The 19,844-nt window shown below is 37.1% G+C and overlaps 1 protein-coding gene across 1 annotated transcript; it reads left to right on the forward strand.

The window, feature by feature from the left end:
- Positions 1-1,238: 1,238 nt before the first annotated feature.
- Positions 1,239-17,215, forward strand: ASIC5 (acid sensing ion channel subunit family member 5). Its single transcript, XM_057375860.1, has 10 exons — positions 1,239-1,278; positions 4,413-4,719; positions 6,614-6,845; positions 7,967-8,086; positions 9,043-9,192; positions 9,743-9,890; positions 11,382-11,438; positions 13,503-13,671; positions 16,129-16,220; positions 16,837-17,215. Exons 1-10 carry the CDS (start codon positions 1,239-1,241, stop codon positions 17,034-17,036), a joined length of 1,515 nt encoding a protein of 504 aa, XP_057231843.1. The 3' UTR covers positions 17,037-17,215.
- The last annotated feature ends 2,629 nt before the right edge of the window (positions 17,216-19,844 follow it).

The raw sequence follows: 19,844 nt of genomic DNA on the forward strand, positions 1-19,844 counted from the left end.
TCTTAATTCTATGCACGTAACAGTGTAAAAGATTGATATAATTTGTYTTATGAATGCAATCAACTGAGGCAAGAGGCCTTGCCTGGGTTCTGTGAATGACAGTGGTTTGCATTAATAGGACTCAATGAATCTGCAGTGCTCAGCAGAGCATCAGAATTACAAACAGATCTCGAGAAACTGCTTGAGTGCTGTGCAAAGCTTGCCCTGGCAGAGTTCCACCGGTGAGGCAACAGTGACAAACGGAGCTGGGAATTCCAAGAAGTAGAGTACAGAAATCTTGTCAGCCTGGAATAATTAAATGGAGTTCAGTGCTTTACATTGTTGCTTGTAGCATTAACAACACAGCTAGAACTAACCAGGCAGCCAAGGTAGTATCAGGTGATAACTCAAGAACACTGTAGGTATAATTGGACAATTACTAACAGAGACATAAAAAAGATCAGAAAAATATGTGTGGTGGGCTTTTTACTTATTTTTTACTAAAGCATTAATCAAGTACATGCCAGCTTTCAATTTTCTAGTATTTTTATTCACTTCTATTAGATGTTCAGTTGTTTTCTTGAAATAAATTTCAAACAAGACAATACTGCACATCTAATAAAAAAGCAGTCTCTGTCCTTTTGTATACAGAGTTGCTGGAATGACTGACTCTGCATGTGTTTTCATCCTCATCCACAGGGTTAGTTCTGAGGAGCTCAGTTCTTAACAGCTCATTTTTGCAGAAGTCCAGAAGAACATGAAACCTGGAGCTGGTTATGAAGCAATGCAAAGTTATGAGCTATGCAAAGTGTGGATGAACTGCGTGCTGTTCCTGGTAGGAACTTAGTCAGAGACACTGACTGCCCTCCAGACCTGGAAAGGGTCTACTTCAAGAAAAGCTATACTCTGAACAGCAGAGTATTTTAGTAAAGATAATTGACCTTTCTAAAACAAAAGGAAAGAAATTTGCAAGATGATGCAATACAGGAGTGCACCTGCACTACTATTAGCAAAATATGTAATTGAAATGCATATAAATGCATATATCTGATCCTGTTATAAAAATAATCTCTTTTACATTGCAGACTGTGTTAATGAAAGGCAAAACATAGCAACCCTGGCAGGTAAATTACCTGGTCTCGTGTGTCATCGAGTATCACCTCCCATTCAGTTTTCTATAAAAGCCATTAGCCAGCAGTGGTCACAGGGGTAAGGCAGCYTGTCATCCATCCCTCCCTTACTGAAATAAGCACGGCCTCATGGACCAGCTCAGGAGATTCATTCACTCGGATGCCAAAGGTACGTGACCAGCTATACCAGAGCACTTTACCAAGGGGTTTGTTACCTGTCACCTTGTCCCAAAGTAACAGCAGCACACCTTTTCAAAATACAAAGAAGGGAGAGCACAGAAAAGCTTGTAGAAAAAAAGTTTTATGCTTACTTAAGAAGTGAAATAAGTCTTTAGCTCTTGGCCCTCTGTGTATTTAGAATAAAGTTAATAGAGTTTTAACTAGGCAATTGCTTCTCTGAATAATACTTGAATAATTTTTAAATTAAGGCAAAGAGGAAATCAGAAATCTATCTGGACTACCTAAGGCAAGCACAGGGGCCCCACAACCTTCCTGAAATAACTCCTTTTAGGTAAGAGCTCTGGCTGAAGATCAGTGATCTTTTACAAAGCCATTCTTTTTTGTATATTAATGAAAATCCAATCACAATTAAACATTGGGAACACAAAATTAAAAGTGTTGTACCTTATTTCTCCTACTTAGGAGAGAACCAGTTCTTCCCACTTGGTCCTGTTGCATCTTTTGCCCCCCAGATCAAAGAGCCTATTCTTATTATTTACCAGTTACTGTACAAACAATTATAAATGGTTACCAGTTGCCTGCTAACTGAAGTAAAAAAAAAAAAAGAACCTTTAAATCCAATTTATATCTAGAACATTAAAGACACTGTTAATTTCTGAATGCCCCTATTACTATGTGAATTTCTATTTCAATTGCTACAAGCCTGCAATTGTATGTCCATGTATCCCTGCTTATACATAAAAAGAAGTAATTTCTCATTTAACAACATTTACTGGGAAATCAGGTTTATCTGTTTAACCATGATGACTCTCAGGTTTTTTCCAGTAGTCAGTGTTTCCTGAAGCAAAGCATCTGCAGCCCACCCTGAACATACGAGCTAACTTAGCTACTCTACTAGGTCTTACAAGCATGTTCTATATTTGTTTCCTAATCTGTGGTTTGCTTCTGAACCTGGATTCCTCTATTCCTCTCATTTAGTTACCTCCTTGCTTTTTTACTTATCCATTCTCTACTCTTTGAATCTGCTATAAAAATTTGGTTTACTAATATGTTGACTTTTTTTCAAGTACCTACAGTAAATGTATTTTGTATTGCTACTAAAAGAACACTGTGCTCCCAAGACCGTATTGTCTAACATGTCCAAGCTCTTACAAGGCCGCACTGTCTATGTAGCAGAAGCTCAGATACTCTTGGCTCACAGCTGGCTCAGATGTGTTGGTTACACAACCTTAGGTCAGGGACTCATTAAGTCTGGCACAGGATAGGATGTGATTACCCCCCTGAAATGTTAAACATTTATAATCTCACACCCATCCATTATTGTGATGTGTTGCCTTACTACTCACTGACTCCTGGATTAACCATTCTGTTATTATTTATATATCACTGGAATGTATATATTCCTCATGAACAGACCAAATCACAAATCAGTGGCTAGTCCTAACTTACACATTTGATACCATTTTCCAATCTATCCCATGTGAGAAATTTCACACCAGAAGTTTACCATTTGACCCCTAACTGGAGTAGCTAACAATTGTTCTTCCTAATTTATTTTTTTTTTAAGAAATCTGGAAGTAGAGTAAGGATTCTTTAAGACACTCAGACAGCAGTGCTAATTGTTCTGGTGAGAGACCAGAGTAATGAAAGCAGCAGCATGATATTATTAGATAATCTCATGTATTAAAAGCAAAACTTTCAGGTGAAATATCATTTCTGCTTACCACTATTTACTGTAGGGACATGCTATCATTTTCTTATCTAGCACAGCACATGTAGGAGGAATAAAAACATAAAGCATTATTCCTGGAGAAAAGACTCACATGTTGTCTCTTGTTGGAGTCCACAGGCAGCAAATGAAGACATGTCAGGAATGTCTCCCCTCTGCTCTTTGTCAGGGAACACACAAAGAACTCATCCCACTGCCCATGTGCTGGGGAGAGAGAAGCCTACAGAAAACCAGAAATCCTCTGCATTCCAGCATGATGTACAAAACCACACATGGCTGAACAGATTCGCRGTGGGCTCCAACAGTCACTAGAGCAAGGAGAGAAACTTTTGAACAGTTTTGTAGTGGAAAACTGTCTGATGATAAAATTGGGATCCTAGTAGATTATGTAATATTCATCAAAATCATACAGCATAAAGTAAAGTCTTTCCCTTCAGAAACATTTTGAAATCCAGCACCATCTGGGATTTTACTGTCATGGTCCAGGGTCTGTGGATCAAAGACACATCCCAGAGTATTGATGTGGTCATGATGTGGCTGATGTGGYTCTGGCAAATGACTCTTACAACCCTTTGTTCCTTTGTGAAACTGCAGTAGCCTCGAGTAAACCATTCGTTAAAAAACTATATTCTCTTCCTACCACACATGGAAACTATTAAACCTAATTTTTGGTTAAAAACAGAAGAAGGAAAGCATTTAATTGCTGTTAAACACTGGTCTAAATCCCTGTGTAAATCCCTGCTGAAAAGATTATTCCGCATCAAGCACAAGAAAGTTACTATAGTTACAGGCATTGATTATATTCATTACTGTTATAGCACTTAAATTTAGAATTTAAAATTGTTTGGTTTATTTTCATATCAGTTTGTAGAAAACATGGGGCAAATGAAAATTAAACCCATTCCCATTTCAAAGTTATGGAATCAAACAAATACAAGAAAATGAGATTAGATATTCTTTTGAAGCTGGAACCTTCCAAGTCTTATCCTGAAATTATTAATACTGAAAGARTGAAATTCCCTTTCACATCATTCCATGTAATTCCTTTTTAGCCTTATTTTCAGTAAGTTCACAGCAACATACAGCTTTAGATCACTGAGGTGTGTCAAAATCCAATCTTTCTCCCAGAAGTGGAAATACTCTTTTAAATTAAAGTGCTTAAACATTGCTTTAAACATAGATAGAGTTTGCATTCAGGGCAGCACTGAGCTTATTTCTTAGCACACTATTCTTCTATCCTCAGAAGCAAATTCACTACTTAAAGAGAAAATTTACAATTAAAGAGAAATTTTACATCTGCTTTTCAGTACCAGAATTGTGTGTATTTCTTTCTTAAGTGACAGTTAAATGCTAATTTTAAAAAAAAAAATGTTTTCTCTTTGTTCCATATTCAGGATTATTGGAAAAGATACGATTGTGTTTAATAAAGAAACTGCTGCCACGTTTGGGAGACAGAAGGAAGTATCATGAGCAGTTTGCCTCATCCACCTCATTTCACGGCGTGCACAACATTGTGCACACACAGAGCAGAGCCCGCAGAGCGCTCTGGCTGCTCATCGTCGTGGGCTGCCTCGCCATTGTCATCTGGCAGATCTGCAGCCGCTTCATCTACTACTTCAGCTGGCCAACCACAACCACAGTGGTGGTTCAGTATGTGGAAAACATCAAATTCCCCGCTGTGACCTTTTGCAACTTGAACAGGTAAAAATTACGTTTGTTGTTGGCTCTTGAGACGCAACATATCTTTACCTGAAAGGAGTCAGGTTCCACTTGTTTGGACAAAAGGAAACAGGAAAATATGGCTATGAGGGGCATGTCTTCCACACCACCACATGATATTAAATGAAGATGAAAATGAGATTCAAGAAAGGAAGGTTGCTTTTATAATCTTTCCCTTCCTTCAGATGAACAGATGACATGACTTTTAAGTTTGACAACAGAARTTGGAGTAGAAAAACTCCTCTGGTGGTGGCGTTCTCTGTATGAGTGCTGCTTGTACAGTGACAGCCATCAGTCACATCCAAGTTAAAAACAAAAGACAAGATTAGCAACGATTAGCAAATGAATTTAAACTCACACAAAAGTAGAAATTTCAGGTAAAACAGACACTCTTTATTCAGAGGTGCTTAGCCTTTACAGCTGATGTCTGGTTTTTGCAGGAGGGAAGCATTTGGGTTGTTYGGAAGTCATGTGTCTAAGAATGAACTTCACTACACATTTCGACATTTGAAGAGAATGCCCAACATTCACGACAGCCACTTTGAAAATAATTTAATAAAACTATGGCCTGCTCTTAGAGCAAATATGTAATTTAGGAACAGTTGTAGGCATACAGAAATTTTATCCAAATTTTGTCCTCAAAAAATAGTAAGTTTTCTTATCTTCTACCTTTTGCTGGTATAATCAGCCAGAAGTCCAAGTCTCAAATGCCTGGAGCCATTCTGCCTCCCTATGCCACCTTCCCATTACCTGCACAAAGCCCCCCTGGGTTGCACCACACAAGGTGCTCTGCAGACCGATGTCCCTCTGTTTGCAGAGGGATGGCTGTCACCAACGTGCCTCGCTTCTCCTAATGCAGCAGCAGCACATTGTGAGGAGTCAGCTGCTGAGCATGGCATTTCTCCATCTAAGGAACAGCTTGCTGCCATGCCCATCTGCCAGTCACACTGTGCTTATTCTCTCCTCCTGTTTTTAGTAACCAGGGTTTTTTTTGTTAGCAGGACAAAGAGGCACATGACTCCCTTTGTCTTTCTTTTTGACTCAAATTCGGTTATGAAGAGCTGTTCCTACTAATCTTTCTTAAACTCAGCCATTATGATCTATTTCACAAATACATTAATACATTTTTTAAAATAAGATAATATGTCAGTTCTAAAGAACAGGGCATTATAGTTTCATTTGTGCTTATTCTCTTTTCAAACTTAAAACTTCTGTAAATCCTTACTTTATTTCAATAAAGAAGTTCAATTCTGTACATAAAGAAAGCACCACCAAAGACTCATCATGTTTTCAAGATTTTTCAAGAGGTTTCAAAGAGTAAGGATCATCCTTGATTTAAWGCACTGTGCCACCAGCTCACGGGAAGGTAGGCTATCTCTACACTGGGCTGTAGTGCCTCAGCAAARCAGGTACATGTGATTACTGAAGATACGCTTAGAATTCTAAGTTCCAAATTACRGATGACAGCTTTTTTAGGGAGAGCTCCTCTCAGCTAGTTTTCCACATGTAAATGCAATTGCTCAGCTTGTCATCAGTTCCACAAATCTGATTGTTGGCTTATGTGGACGTTAATCTACTCAGGGGATTTGGGGTTTRTTTTTTAATAAACAACCACATACAGCAGAAGTGTTTTCTATATGACTGACCACAATAGTCATGGGAAGGTGTCCATTTTCTCTTTCCAGATAGGGAAGATATATTCCTTGAGATAGAGACTATTGTTTATTTATGTTGTAGAGATCAAACCGCAATCTGGTGAGCAAGAATCACTTACTGTTTGTGAGCAGACAACAAATTGTGTCACAGCTTTGTCAAGAGTAGCTTTGAGGCCAGTCCTATAACTGCAGAATTACAAACAATTCTTTCTCCTTCTCAGGTTTCAGGCTGATGCAGTGAGCAATCTGAAAGTAATTTTTTTAATTTGGAACATTGTATCTGCAATTCTCCAAAAATTTGCTATGGAAGATAAATATTCCCAGGAGTTGAATGATTTCCTTCTTGGCAACCAGAACTTCAGTATCAAAGAGTTTACAAGGCAAAATGGGTTTTATCTTAACAGCAGCACATTGCTAGAATGTGATTTTTTTGGAAAGCCATGTTACCCACAGGTAAATATGTTCATTTTACTAAAACAGTAGCTTGGAGAGGAAGGGGATATGTTCTCAAACTCAGTTTAAAAAATTTAACTTTGCCAGCTACTCCCTCTGTGTTCCCTTTATAGTCAGACAAAAGAGACAAAAAGCCCTGCTCTAAATTAAATCCCTGAGAGCCTCCATTCTGCTGGACTCTGAGCCCTAAGATGGGACTTCAGTTTAAATTACTCTCTGCCTACTGCCACTTCTGCACAGGCAGCAGCCTGTGAAAGCTGCCACACCTCCAGGCTGTATCTAACAACCTTTTCCATCAGTGGCCKACAACGAAGGACAGCTCAAACAAAGTTTTTTGCATGACATGATTCCATAGTTTCGTTCTTGCAGTCAAGAATACAGACAGAAAGAGTAACTACATGCAGAGTCCCCTGGAATTCTACATATTGAAATGAAAATAGCCCATCTTTGGGAATTTTGGACAACAGCCAAAAATTACGATCATCCCATTTTTATGTTGACTCTTCTGTAAAGAAATTCCCAACTTAAACAGAAAATGTGAGCAAAAGAGGCRGGCCTATATTCTTTCAGTTTAATCTAACTTTTAGATGTGCTGTAGGTTCTAAAATTAGGCATTGGAGTCTTCTCTCAACTGGAAAACACTAGTGTTAATAACTAAAACTAAAGCAATGAGATACASTCATATCAAATTATTAGGAAGTTTTGGGAAAAAATGAAAATATTGTACTTTCATATGCAATATGACATTTAGTTTAGGAATAGTCTTCACTAAGTAGCTAATGGGGAAAAATTAAGTTGGTTTTGAATATTTAATTTCTATATAATGTAACAGGTATAGAAATAACACAGGATATCATTAAATTATCCTGAACAGTTTATAACTATTAATAAAMAATAGGAAATTTCTCCTTTAAACTTCATTTTCTACAGAAAGGGCTGAACTACTTTTTAATATTTCCATCAATTATCAATTTTCTATTTCTAATAATCAGCACTTCGGGGGAAAAAATAAAATAATCAAAATAATCCAACAACCCCAGCAGTCCCTCTCTTGTGTTGTAATTAACTAAGAAAAGTGTTCTTTCTTTCATTTCACTCTTCCCTATTTTCTTTTATTGAAGGATTTTGAACATGTTTTCACTGAATATGGAAACTGCTTTACTTTTAATCACAATGATCTTTCAGCAAGAAGAGTGAGTTTGTCTGGAAGAGGCTTACATTTGCTTTTTGATGTCCAGCAGGTACAGCTATCCTAAGGATTATACAAAATGAATCACATAGTAATTTATATATCAGCAGAGAGGTTTCTTTGTTTGGTTTGGGATTTTTGTTTGATGGGGTTTACACAGACCTCCAGAATTTCATGCAAAAAATTCTAAATCAATACTATTTCCAAGTGAGAGGGTATTTTAAAGGAAAAACCCTAATACAGATTTAAAAATACAGAGTTATTATTGACTCTGTCCCAAGCTAAGGAGGGGAAGGTTGTGAATGAGCACATACATGCACTGTTCAATCAGAACTGAAACATGTCATCAGATGAGTGATATAATTTTATACAAGCAGTTTAGGATAAGATCACTTCATTTTAATAAAAGGCCCAGTAGGGAAAATCATCTGGTGCCAGTTTCTAAGTAGCACCAAAATGTAGTTACAGCAGCTGCAGCAGCTCAGTGCCAGCCAAGACCTGGTCTTTGCACTGTAAATTGTTTCTGACATTAGAATTGTCTTTGACCAACAAAAAGCAGAAAACACAGATATCACCTTGTGAGCATAGAGAAGAAAACAAAAAGATTGATAAATGGCTTAGACATTCACTTTTGTTCTCTAGGAATTATGAGTCAGGAGTCAAAGGTTCTGAAGAGAACAACAGTTTGCTGAAATGTGATGAGCAGTTTCAAGTAAAAGCAACAAATGTCTAAGTTATGAGTAAATGGTCTTCTATGACTTCTTGCTTTTAAAATTGGGGGTTGCCTTAAGGAATAAAAAAGCTGAAAGTTTATAGCAACTGTAAGGAAACCCATAGAGGTAATGAACAAAGGAAATTCAAGTCAGTTTGCTTCTATACTTTCCTGTAAATTGCCAAAAACGTTACTAGAGATATAAGACTAAATACCATAGTACTATGTTAAATATAGCTAAAGCATCAGACTGTAAGCAAAGCCAAAACTACTTTAAACAATTGTTTTTGTAYCAGGACAAATTCACCGATGAACCTGCTCTTGGTTATACTGATGCTGGAATAACTTTTGTTATCCATTCACCCCAAGAGCTTCCACGCTTTGATGGTTTAGGTTTATTGACACCAGTTGGAACGCACGCACAGGTCGCAATCCGCCAGCTGAAGGTAAGGACTTTGTCCATGAACTGAAGTAGTGGTTTTTAATGTCTCTAATTCTTTTCTGAAGCACTGACAATGAAATAGACATTYTGGAATGCAAAATATTTATTATGCCTTAATGACTCAAAAAATAACACTTCCTTCAGACATAAACAAAATTCCTGCTATTTTGAGGAGGATATCACTGGTTTTCCTAATTTGTCTCTATCAAAGTCAGCCTTTCTTTCCTATAACTTTGCAGTTTCATTGACAAATGATGATAAATGATAACATTTTCCTATCAACACATTCTGCTGCCACTAAGGGGGTCTCAGATGCCTTGTGGGACCTAAGCATAGCTGAGTACCATTTTGGACTAGGCTGTCTGATTAGGCCCTACTTTTTCTGTGAGAGAGGGAAGATGATTTTTTAATTGCCTTCAATTAAATCTTAAAGTTACTGCTTATGTCTTTACCTGGCTTCCTTCAGGACTTTAAAATGCAAAAAAAAAAAAATACCTAAATTTAAAATACAGGCAAAAAATAAAATTGTATCTTTTGTTATTATTACCCTACAGTCAATTATCCAAGAATATCCATGGGGAGAGTGCAAGCCTGATATAAAGCTGCAGCACCACAAGATTTATAGTACTAGTGGATGTTTGCTGGAATGCAAAGCCCGCTACATACAGGACTGGTGTGGCTGTTTGCCATTCATTCTTCCAGGTATTTCTCAGGAGTATCATCATACCACACACTGATCATTTTCCTGGAAGACCTCACATGATATTGAATAGCAAAGGAGATACAGCACATGTTTGAGGGATAKCTACAGCTCAGATTAATTAAAATTCCAAGAAAACAAGTAAGATATTTGGTCAAGTCTAGACCTAGCATCTGGGTCATTGGCTATTCTTAGGATACAGTCCAAACAACTGAAAGAAGCAATTATGCCTCAGGAGTGTGAGGTAGGACTGTAGTCATCAACCTGACTTCCTAAGGAGCTGGAATTCAYCCCATAAGAAGGCATATATTTTATACATACCCCAGAAAACTTGCTTTGCAGGCAGGTGTTCAGCAGCCAGAGCAGAAGAGCTTGCTTGAAGACACAATCTGAGGTTCCCCACATGAGCCAGGGTAAGCCTGGYAGCAGCAAAGGCTCTACAAAAGCCAAAAAGATGGATGGAGTCTTCTAATCAGCCTCAAATGTGGAGCACCAGGTGCATACCATAATACTGCCCTCAAGTAKCCAGGCTTCTTAATCACTCTAGAAATACAAAGCAGTAACACTGAACCCTCGCACCTTTATGCATTAAATGTCAGTATTGTCACTTAATGCAAGAGCTGGAACCCAAATCTCTGCTCTTGCACYACTTTTTATTTCACAAGTGGGCAAGAAAGCCACTAGATCACAAGAAAGCCTGCACTTTCTGACTCACTGTATTTTTAAAATATGCTCAAGCAAGGTAGAAGGCTGTTACTAAAGCAGACCCACTAATGTGTAATCTGTAGCCTCTTTGTTTGAACACCCCTGTGAAAGAGGGTTGGCAGTCTTCTGTCATGGAGAGGGGTTTCCAAGGCAAYTAAGTCTGGGTCTCCCACCTCCCATGCCTGGGGTGAGAGCTTTATACAAGGACAGTTAGATAAAGGAGAGCAATACCTGCTCGAACTGTGTGCTAAACTGCTGCATAACATTTCCATGTGAGGCAAAAAAAAAATTTAAAAGGAGTGAAACTGAGGCCATCTGAAATCTGAAGATTTTCTAGCTCAGGATACTGTCTTACCCCTTTGATCTCCAAAMAACTCTTGCATGAAGTTCAGAACTTCTGCAGAAACACAGGGGATGTAATTATACAACAAATCTACCTCACTTTGGTTTTGCTTTTTTCATTTCCACTAGGAAAAGCAGAAATTCCCATCTTTAGGAAGCCAACACAAAGAATGAGCCACAAGCTTAAAGGCAGCTCTGGCTGGTAGACACAATGAAGATGTTTGCTCAACAGCAGCCTCCTGGCTTGGTCTGTTGTGTCTCTTCGCTCTGTACCCCCGTGGTGYTGGCAACTGCACTGTGCCCAACTGAATTGATTTCTCAGTTGTGTAATCATTAACGTGAAGTGGGGAGCAGGCTTTGATGACATTACATTTCTGTTTAGTRCAAACAGAGCTAAGGGTTAGATGGTTAATTGAGGCTCCTAAGCATTTTTTTTTTATTTTTAGGAAATGGAACAGAATGTGACTTGCTGAAGTTTTACAAATGTGTTTATCCAGCAGTCTGTAAGTAATAACTTCATGTTTTCTAAGCCAAACAGTAGACAATATCTGGCAATTAAACCAAAATACTGAAAGTAATCTGAAATGGAGTACATTCCAGTTCATTAAAAAACAAATGAAACACAAAAAGTCCCTCCAAAAATAAGCGTGTACAAATATATATATATGTGAGTATATTAAAAATCTAATAGAATTCATTTTAGCAATCAGAAATTGTTTAAAATAGAAGAACATTCAACGAATCTGTTTTCAGTTGCCAAGCCTCTGGATAGCATTTTCACATCTTCCTGGTATCATCCTTCTAGATCCAATTTTGTATTCTTTGTGCATGAAGAGTAAACAGCACAGTAAAACCAGGTTTGTTAACTGGTAAAAACATAAATCACTGGACTTCAAGGTTTTGTCTTTTTAAAAATAATTATAAATTTCGAAAACACTTCAAATGCAATTCTTTTCCATAAACAAATAATCTGCATGCAGTGGACATGAAATTTGTAAGTCACTAAAACAGACTTTCTGGAAAATATTTAAAGTGGTAATCTGAGAAGCAACCTTTCATGAACTTTAGAAAGCTTTCTTTTTAATTGCTTTAGTTTTTACCCTGTAACATGACTCTGCCTGAGTGATTAGTAGACCCAGAAGTTGGTTGGGGGGACTGTTTTGATTAGGTGTGTGCAACAGTCAGGCAAGATCTGCTACTGTGAACAATTACTTGCTTTTTCCTGCGGCTGTCTTGACACGGATTTCACTAAATTCCCATTCTTATGTAACTATGATCTTTGAAAGCCTGTCATGGGGGAAAGATATTTATTATTCTACTTAATGGATATTCAGTGACTGAATTTCAAAGAAACCACAGAGCAATAAGCAAAAATGACCCCAAAGTCCTATGAAGGATGGATGGGATTAAGAGCTGGACCCCAGAAGGATGGTGAACCTGGTTTGTAAGTGTGTGGTCCCCAGGATCCCAATTTAGGGGCTGACTCTCCTTTGACAGTGTAGGAGAGGTAAGACATCTGATAACAAAATCTCAAGTAACAGCACACAGATCCAGTATCTGCAGGACMTACTCTTGGTAAGAGCATTTGTTTTAGGAACCCTAAAGGCTGCCTATCCAACATTAAATCCACAACCCCAGCATCCCTGGAGAGTATTTCAAATCATCGGCTTACAGGCTGAGATAGYTCCTTCTTTGTGTTTTGCAAAAGTGAGAAGCCCACAAGCACAGGGAACAGACACAACCTCGACCCCCACAAAAACAGGACAAACAGAGAATCAAACAGAGATTGCAGCACCCACCTGAGAGTCACAGCTTATGCTTTAGGAAACATTTATGCTTTACATATTTTCTTCTACATTGTTTTTCTCTAGCTTTCCCAGATTTCTGTAATGATTACTTTCTGTTAGAGCCGTGTTAGAGGAATGGCTCCCCACGTCCATGAGCAGCCAGCCAGACCTGCAGAATTTTATGACTTCTCTGCAGTATTTGAAGAGACAACGTTTTTCCTAAGCCTTCTTAGCTGTCTTGAGCCCATTTATCAAAAGGCAGGCAGGAGTTAAGGTAAAGTGAACTTAGCTTACCCCAGTTTTTGTACAGGTATCAGATGCTAGCAAACTGCCATTGGAATTGCTCTGGAAGCTGTTTCTGTGCACTGAAATGAGCCAGGCAGGCMCCAAGGCACCAAGATCAAGGATATATATTCAGGTATTTAATTAGAAAGCTGGCACAGAACATGGAAAGTCTTCTGTTGCATTTTTGTTAACTGTGGGTGAGAAATAATGTGTACATARAGCTCTGATGAAGGCAGAAAGATTTAGAAGGGCTGGATTTCTTTGGAAAAAATGAGAACAATATCTCACCTCTTATTGTGCACCAGTTTCCCAAATGACAGTTGCAAATACTTATTTGTTCCTTCAAAACTGCTAAGTATTCACTTTTCTCAGGATGATTAACCCACACATTTATCGAAGACAGTTAAAATTAATTTAGTAAGTTTTTTAAGGAAGTTTATCAACTGTGTGCTTTTTTTAGAAATATTGTATTAATGATTTCTCCTGAAATTTCAGATTATATAGAGATAAAAGGATTATGCACAGTAGGAACACACAATTCCACTTGCCCTACCCCATGTGAAGAAACAGATTATCCTACTACTGTCACCTATTCAAGCTTTGGAGGAGAAAAAGCCATAAAATACTTTTCTACAAAACTGAAGAAAAGCCCAGAATACATCAGGTAATCTTGCTTAACACTTTATCTAACAAAAAAAATATTCATTCCTTTTAACTGTGCTAGCAGAATGCATGATGAAAATATGATCTTAAAAAGATATTCTTATGGGTGGTATTAATAATGTTGTCTGTGAGATAACATAGTCTCTTGGACAAAATTGGTTAAGATTTATACAAATTCATATATATATATATATATATATATATATATACACACCTCTATGTATATATACATACGTACATATGTATGTATGCATTATACATATAGATACATATATATATATATATATATAATGTACTTAGATACGTCTAAGACTGTGGATAACAAATACATAATGAAATTAACAGATAATATTCTCAATTACCTTCCATGTTATTGACCTCTTATAACAAGGATTTTTGATTGCTGTCTCAATAAAGAGCAGGAAAAAATCAGTTATCAAATCTATCCATGATCCATGTGAAACATCCATCAAATGGAGAAGACAAATCTTCACACTTCCATATAAATAACACAAATAGATATAAAGTTTTTCTCCTTTCAGTCTATTCCCAAAGGAAGCTTTGTAAGCACTGAAGACCTAAGTTTTATTGTAGCACCAATGCCACAAATTTAGTAATATTTTCTCTTATTAGTAGAATTCCCTAATACCATTTCTGTTTTAAAAGTTGTTTAGAAAATCTTTGGTACACTATTAATTCTCATGAGGCAACAAAAGAGTGAAAGAGTGAAACAGGATGGTTTTGTGTGATGGAAAGCACTACACAGCAAAAGAAGGTATTTTTACACCCAACAGAAGATACCTTCTAATGTAAAAACATCTGAACAGTACAGACTATATCTCTTACTCAGGAAAAGCTGATAGGACTGTGTTGCTCAGTATGCAGACTGCACTGACCTAATCTGTATACTTTTAAATTCAGAGATGCCATGAATCCTTATGCTTTAATAGACCATACGTGCCTCACTGTTACGATATAATGAACTGATGTCAGATCAGACTTCCTTGCAAACACAAGCATTATAAATCAAAAAATGGGATTATTTCCAGATTTTTATTGCTAGAAAGATATGATCTAGTTGCCAAAGAGAATTTAATACATTTTCATGGGCTGAATTGCCTCTTGTACACAGCCACAGATGTCAGCAGTACAAATAAATATTAAGGTACATGCTACTTGAACTCATAGTATATACAACATCAAAGTATGTTTATAAACAACTGTAGAAAATTTGGTTAATGAAATATCTATGAGTTTCATTGACTCAGCAGCTTCAGTTTTCTCACTTTTGAAGCCATCAGTCTGCAAACGACTACATATGTTTATACATGAAAATGGAACTGTACAAATCATAGAATGGTTTAGGTTGGATGGGACCTTTAATGGTCAAGCAGTCTGAATCCCCTCCAATGAGCAGGGACATTTTCAACTACACCAGGTTGTTCAGAGCCCAGTGCAATATAGCCTTGAATGTTTCCAGGGATGCGTCATTTACCACCTCTCAGGGCAACCTGTCCCTGTGTTTCACCACCCTCTTTGTAAAAACTGCCTTCCTCATACCTAGAGTACAACCTTTACCTCTTGTCCTGTATCAACAGGCCCTATTAAAAATTCTGTTCCCAATGAACACTATGAAAATTCAACCTGTTGTTATATGCAAAAGATATTAATCCTTTGAGGACATTTTATCTTTGTTGATTATTTTATTGTCTGTAAATATCATGTGCAACTCAGTAATTATTCAATTCAGCAAGTGAACATACAGGACATTCCCCTGTTACCAGGCTTTAACCAATAGGAATCCAGCCAACACATTAATGAGTACATATTCCAAACTATAAAACATAGACATGTATTTATTTCTGAAGATGTAAGGAGGGAAAAGTTAAATATTTATTGGATAGTTCTGCTAGAAAGTCCTGCAAGGACAGGAGCCTTACAGAAGAGAAAAAGATTATTTTTATGATGCTCAGTGCTACCTGAGTTTTRGAATTACCACCCAATGAGACAGCTGTGATGCTTTCGTATAGAAAGTACTTCATTTTCAYGAATATTGTTAGTGAGCTCATTGTCACTGTCAACCCAAAAACCTGTACCTGTTCACATTTCTGAAGAATCATAGCATGGTTACACATAATCAAGAGTGGTAGACTACACTTTGCTTTACGTTTCCACTCAAGTTTCTCTCAGCGACCCTTAAAAAGCCTATCCCACAGTACAGATCTAGAGCTACTTTTTTCAACACAGCATGAAGATCTACTCCTGATAAGCTGCTGCTGTTATAGGACTTTGGTGTTTTTCTTTCTGTCATGTAACTGATTTTGATAACACTCATCTAATTTTTCATGAAAAAACACCATCACTCTCCCTGAACTCAGACCATGCTGATAAACGTTGGTAAAAATGAACAGCACTCCTGAGAGACTGTCTCAAAAAAACTCTATGTATTTGTCACTAGGCAAAACCTTGTGCGTATTGAGATTAAATATCATGATCTGAGCTACAAAATAACACAGCAGCAGAAGGCCTTGACTATATCTGAGTTGCTTGGTAAGTRAATGTTTAATATTTATTATTTATTRATAAWTAATTTTAAAATAATAATTTAATGCCAGATAGAAAAAATTGCTTTTTAATTCTCTCCTGCTGGATAATAAACTACATGGGCTTCTGAACAAGAGGACATGCTTTTTATATTATAATAGTAATAATCATGTTTGTCTCATGGTCATTTTTGATACTGTCTCCTGTCATTCCATTAAATAACCTGTAGTATGGACAGCAGCTGAGACTAAAAATTAAGTTTGGCACCAGCTTATAGCTATAGCACAAGCAGGACTCTAAGAATAGTGACATTTTTGAGATTTGGAGGGAAGAGAAAACATGGGGATGAGAAGCAAGGGAGCAGTTAAAAGGACATAGAAGTAGGAAATATTTTAAGTATCTGTTTCWCAGTAGGATGTCTTGTCTTGTACTTTATTTGGAATTTTCAAAAACACATCAGTCTTCTTCAGTAAACATTCTTAAGAATATTAATTCTGTTTTCTTAAAGTGATGGATTATGTGTATTGAATCTATTTAACATTTGAGCCTGGCAGGGTTTTGTTTGCTTGCTAGACTAAACCAGATGCTTCAGATGACKTATGTTTGTTTCCTTCTATTACAGCTGATGTAGGTGGCCAGCTTGGATTGTTTTGTGGTGCCAGTATGATTACAATCATAGAAGTGCTYGAGTACATTTTTACTAACTTCTGTTGGATGTGCATCTTTCTTCTTTTGAAAGCTCCKGAAATGCCTCAGTGGAACAATCCATCCCAGAACCAAGCAACACACAAGGAAAAAAAGAGGGGAATACAAGAGTGTTAGTGGCTTGTAGAAGTCCAGAACTAACAGGTTTTGCAAATTCCCTTTCTTTTTAATATACAAAGAAGATAGTAATATTTTGCATTGTCCCCTTCTCTACACTCCTTATTGTCCCTTTTATTACCTAAACTATTTAACTGTGCTARATAACTTTTAAGAGTGCATTTCAGTGTCTCATTTTCCTTCTCATGTAAAGAAAAATGCAATCATCACCTAAAATTTTAATAAATTATTTTTTTGAATAGCATAGCAAGTGATGCTGACATACAACATAATTTAGCATTCATGACCCGGTTTTTATCTTCTGTATTTTGAGTGATGAGAAGTAATACATACACCAAATTATGTCACACAAGTTTCTTTACCACCATAAATATGGAGCATTGCTATTCTTAAGAAGCAGGYTCCTTACTAACAACTTTTCCAGTAGGTTACTACGGTAGCATAATCCAGTGAAGGATATGGTAGCTTCACATTGCAGAATTGGGAATATGCCTAAKAGCAAAAAAATTTGCAGTGTATTATCTGCAGATTATCTGATGTGTTTGTCTGAAACACATCAAAAAGATCCCACCAGTCTGACAGCTACTACTGAGAACCACAGAGCATCCARGTCAATGGCAAGTGGGCAAACATGGGTCCAGTTCAGTGTTTARAGTCATGAAAGATGGTAATAAAGGCTAAAGGCTTCATCTAAGTCTTAATAAAAGTCAGTCAGTGTAAGAATTTTGTGGCTTTGGTGCTGATTCATGCTTCTTGAACGTTTATTTCTTTAAAAGTGTTCAGAAAAGCGTCTGTGATTTCCTGCATCTGTGCTGGCCTATAGAGCAGTAGGGGTTTAGTCTTACATTTTTTTAAGAAGACTTCAGTGATTAAATAAAATAATAAGTGTATTTAATAAACAGCCAAGTCCTCAAGGACAGATACAAAGTAATAAAAATGCCACCACTTGGCCATCATTGGCAACAGCTTCCCCTCAACACAAGCCCTAGGATATGCAATTCAGTAAATACAGGAAATGTTTTTGTTTCCTAGAATGAGATGCCCTGATTTTTGTCCTCTAACCTTGAGCATAACYCAAAGATTTTTCTCTCAATTCTTTTCTATTGGTCACTCCACTCTGCTGGGACTTTTCCCCCTCACTATTACCAAGCACAGGCGCATTTGGCTCAGCAGCCCTACAAAAAGGTCATTTTAACCCAAGGTGTGTATTGGCCAACACAGAGGAAGAATGGAAAGAACAAAGCAAACATAATGCAATACTTCTCTAAAGATTTCTCCCAGGCTCAAATAGTTTCTAACACTGGAATTCTTAAGCCAGAAAAAATTATGGGTTTGGAAATASGAATCAGGTATTACCAGACTTCTGGTTAAAAATAGAAACAGGGTAAAGATTAAACATAATAATCTAGTACACCTTGTATTTTAGAGATCAAAGTGTTTTGTAGCTATCAATCACAATGATTTGTTTTGTTTTGTTTGCTTCTACTAATAAGAGCTAAATAGAAGAACATTAGTATTGTAAGGACTAAACAAAACAAAACTGGTATTGTTTCTGTCCAAAGGTTCAAGTGAAATGAAGCACAGAACATGCTAAAAAATCAGCCAAAAAAAGGTGCTAGACCTCAGGAAGGGAAGGTACTGGAATCTTTGCTTAGTTTAAGAAGACTAAAACAACTTTTGCTTACTCAACTGACTTTGGACAAGGACAGCTGAAATCACTGCTTGGTTACAGATTCTTTAAACATACAAGGCAGAAGGAGCTATGCAGAAAGCACAAAGACTTGTTTTGCCCAAGGTCAAGTGACAGACTTGGATGGTTTTTTTTTTCAGCAATGGCTTGTGATAAGATTATATAAAGCAATTGATTTCACAGCACAGCTAAATTTAGCAAGAGTGCTGTGCAACAGAGCAGAAGTAAGGATGCTTTTGTATTTTGATGTGTGACTACTCCTCTATTATGGCAATAGAATTTTTAAAAGTCTTAAGGAAATGTCTGGCTTTACTGCTTAGGTGACAATGTCTTATCTGTAAGGACAGCAGAAACAAGGTATTTTAATGGTTTGAACAGATCACCTCCTAGTTTATCACTACTTTGCTTCTTATTTATTCAATTTTCCTTTTCACAAGTGTATATCCATGCTCCAAGTAAACATGCTGGCAAGTTTTCCCATGGCAATTTATTCTAAGATGGTAATCCTAACAATGAAATCAGTTGACATGATTGAGAAAGATCACTTGAGCTCCTCACAAATCTTTTTCTTTGTGCAAAAAGATGTAACATAGAGTTTTGTAAAAAAAAAAAAATATATATGCATTATGCATGAAATGCATAAAACGCATTTGACAGAAGTAATTAAATTTTATTTAAGCTCTGGATTTTCAAGCATTGTTGCATTCCCTCACATCACATTCATTTTCAATCCCAGTGCAGCTCAGGATTTTCAATCCCAGGGTCAGAGGGTCAGAGCCCCTGGTACAAGGAAGACAGCCTCAAAACTACCAGAGAATTTCCCCTGAGAGGCTGGGCTGGGGAAATGTTGGAGATAGCTACAGACACAAATCACACCTTTTGGCAAGTTTCTTTAGCTCATTTCCACTTTTCTACTGCGTCACAAGATTGCAATCTACATGGCAGACACCTCTAAAGGAGTGCTAGAAAGTAAAGATTTATTCAGAAGAAATTGCAATTTTTTTCCAAAGAGTTCAGGAAACGGATCTGACTCTTGCTTCTTTGGCAATGTAGATAGAATGGCCTATACAGGAGAAGGATTTGGAGCAGACTTTCACGCAGCAGATTAATTCATTGCA

This window comes from Malurus melanocephalus, unplaced genomic scaffold (assembly GCF_030028575.1).
Source record: "Malurus melanocephalus ecotype Western Australia unplaced genomic scaffold, MMel_1.1 scaffold_9, whole genome shotgun sequence".
Classification (NCBI taxonomy): domain Eukaryota; kingdom Metazoa; phylum Chordata; class Aves; order Passeriformes; family Maluridae; genus Malurus; species Malurus melanocephalus.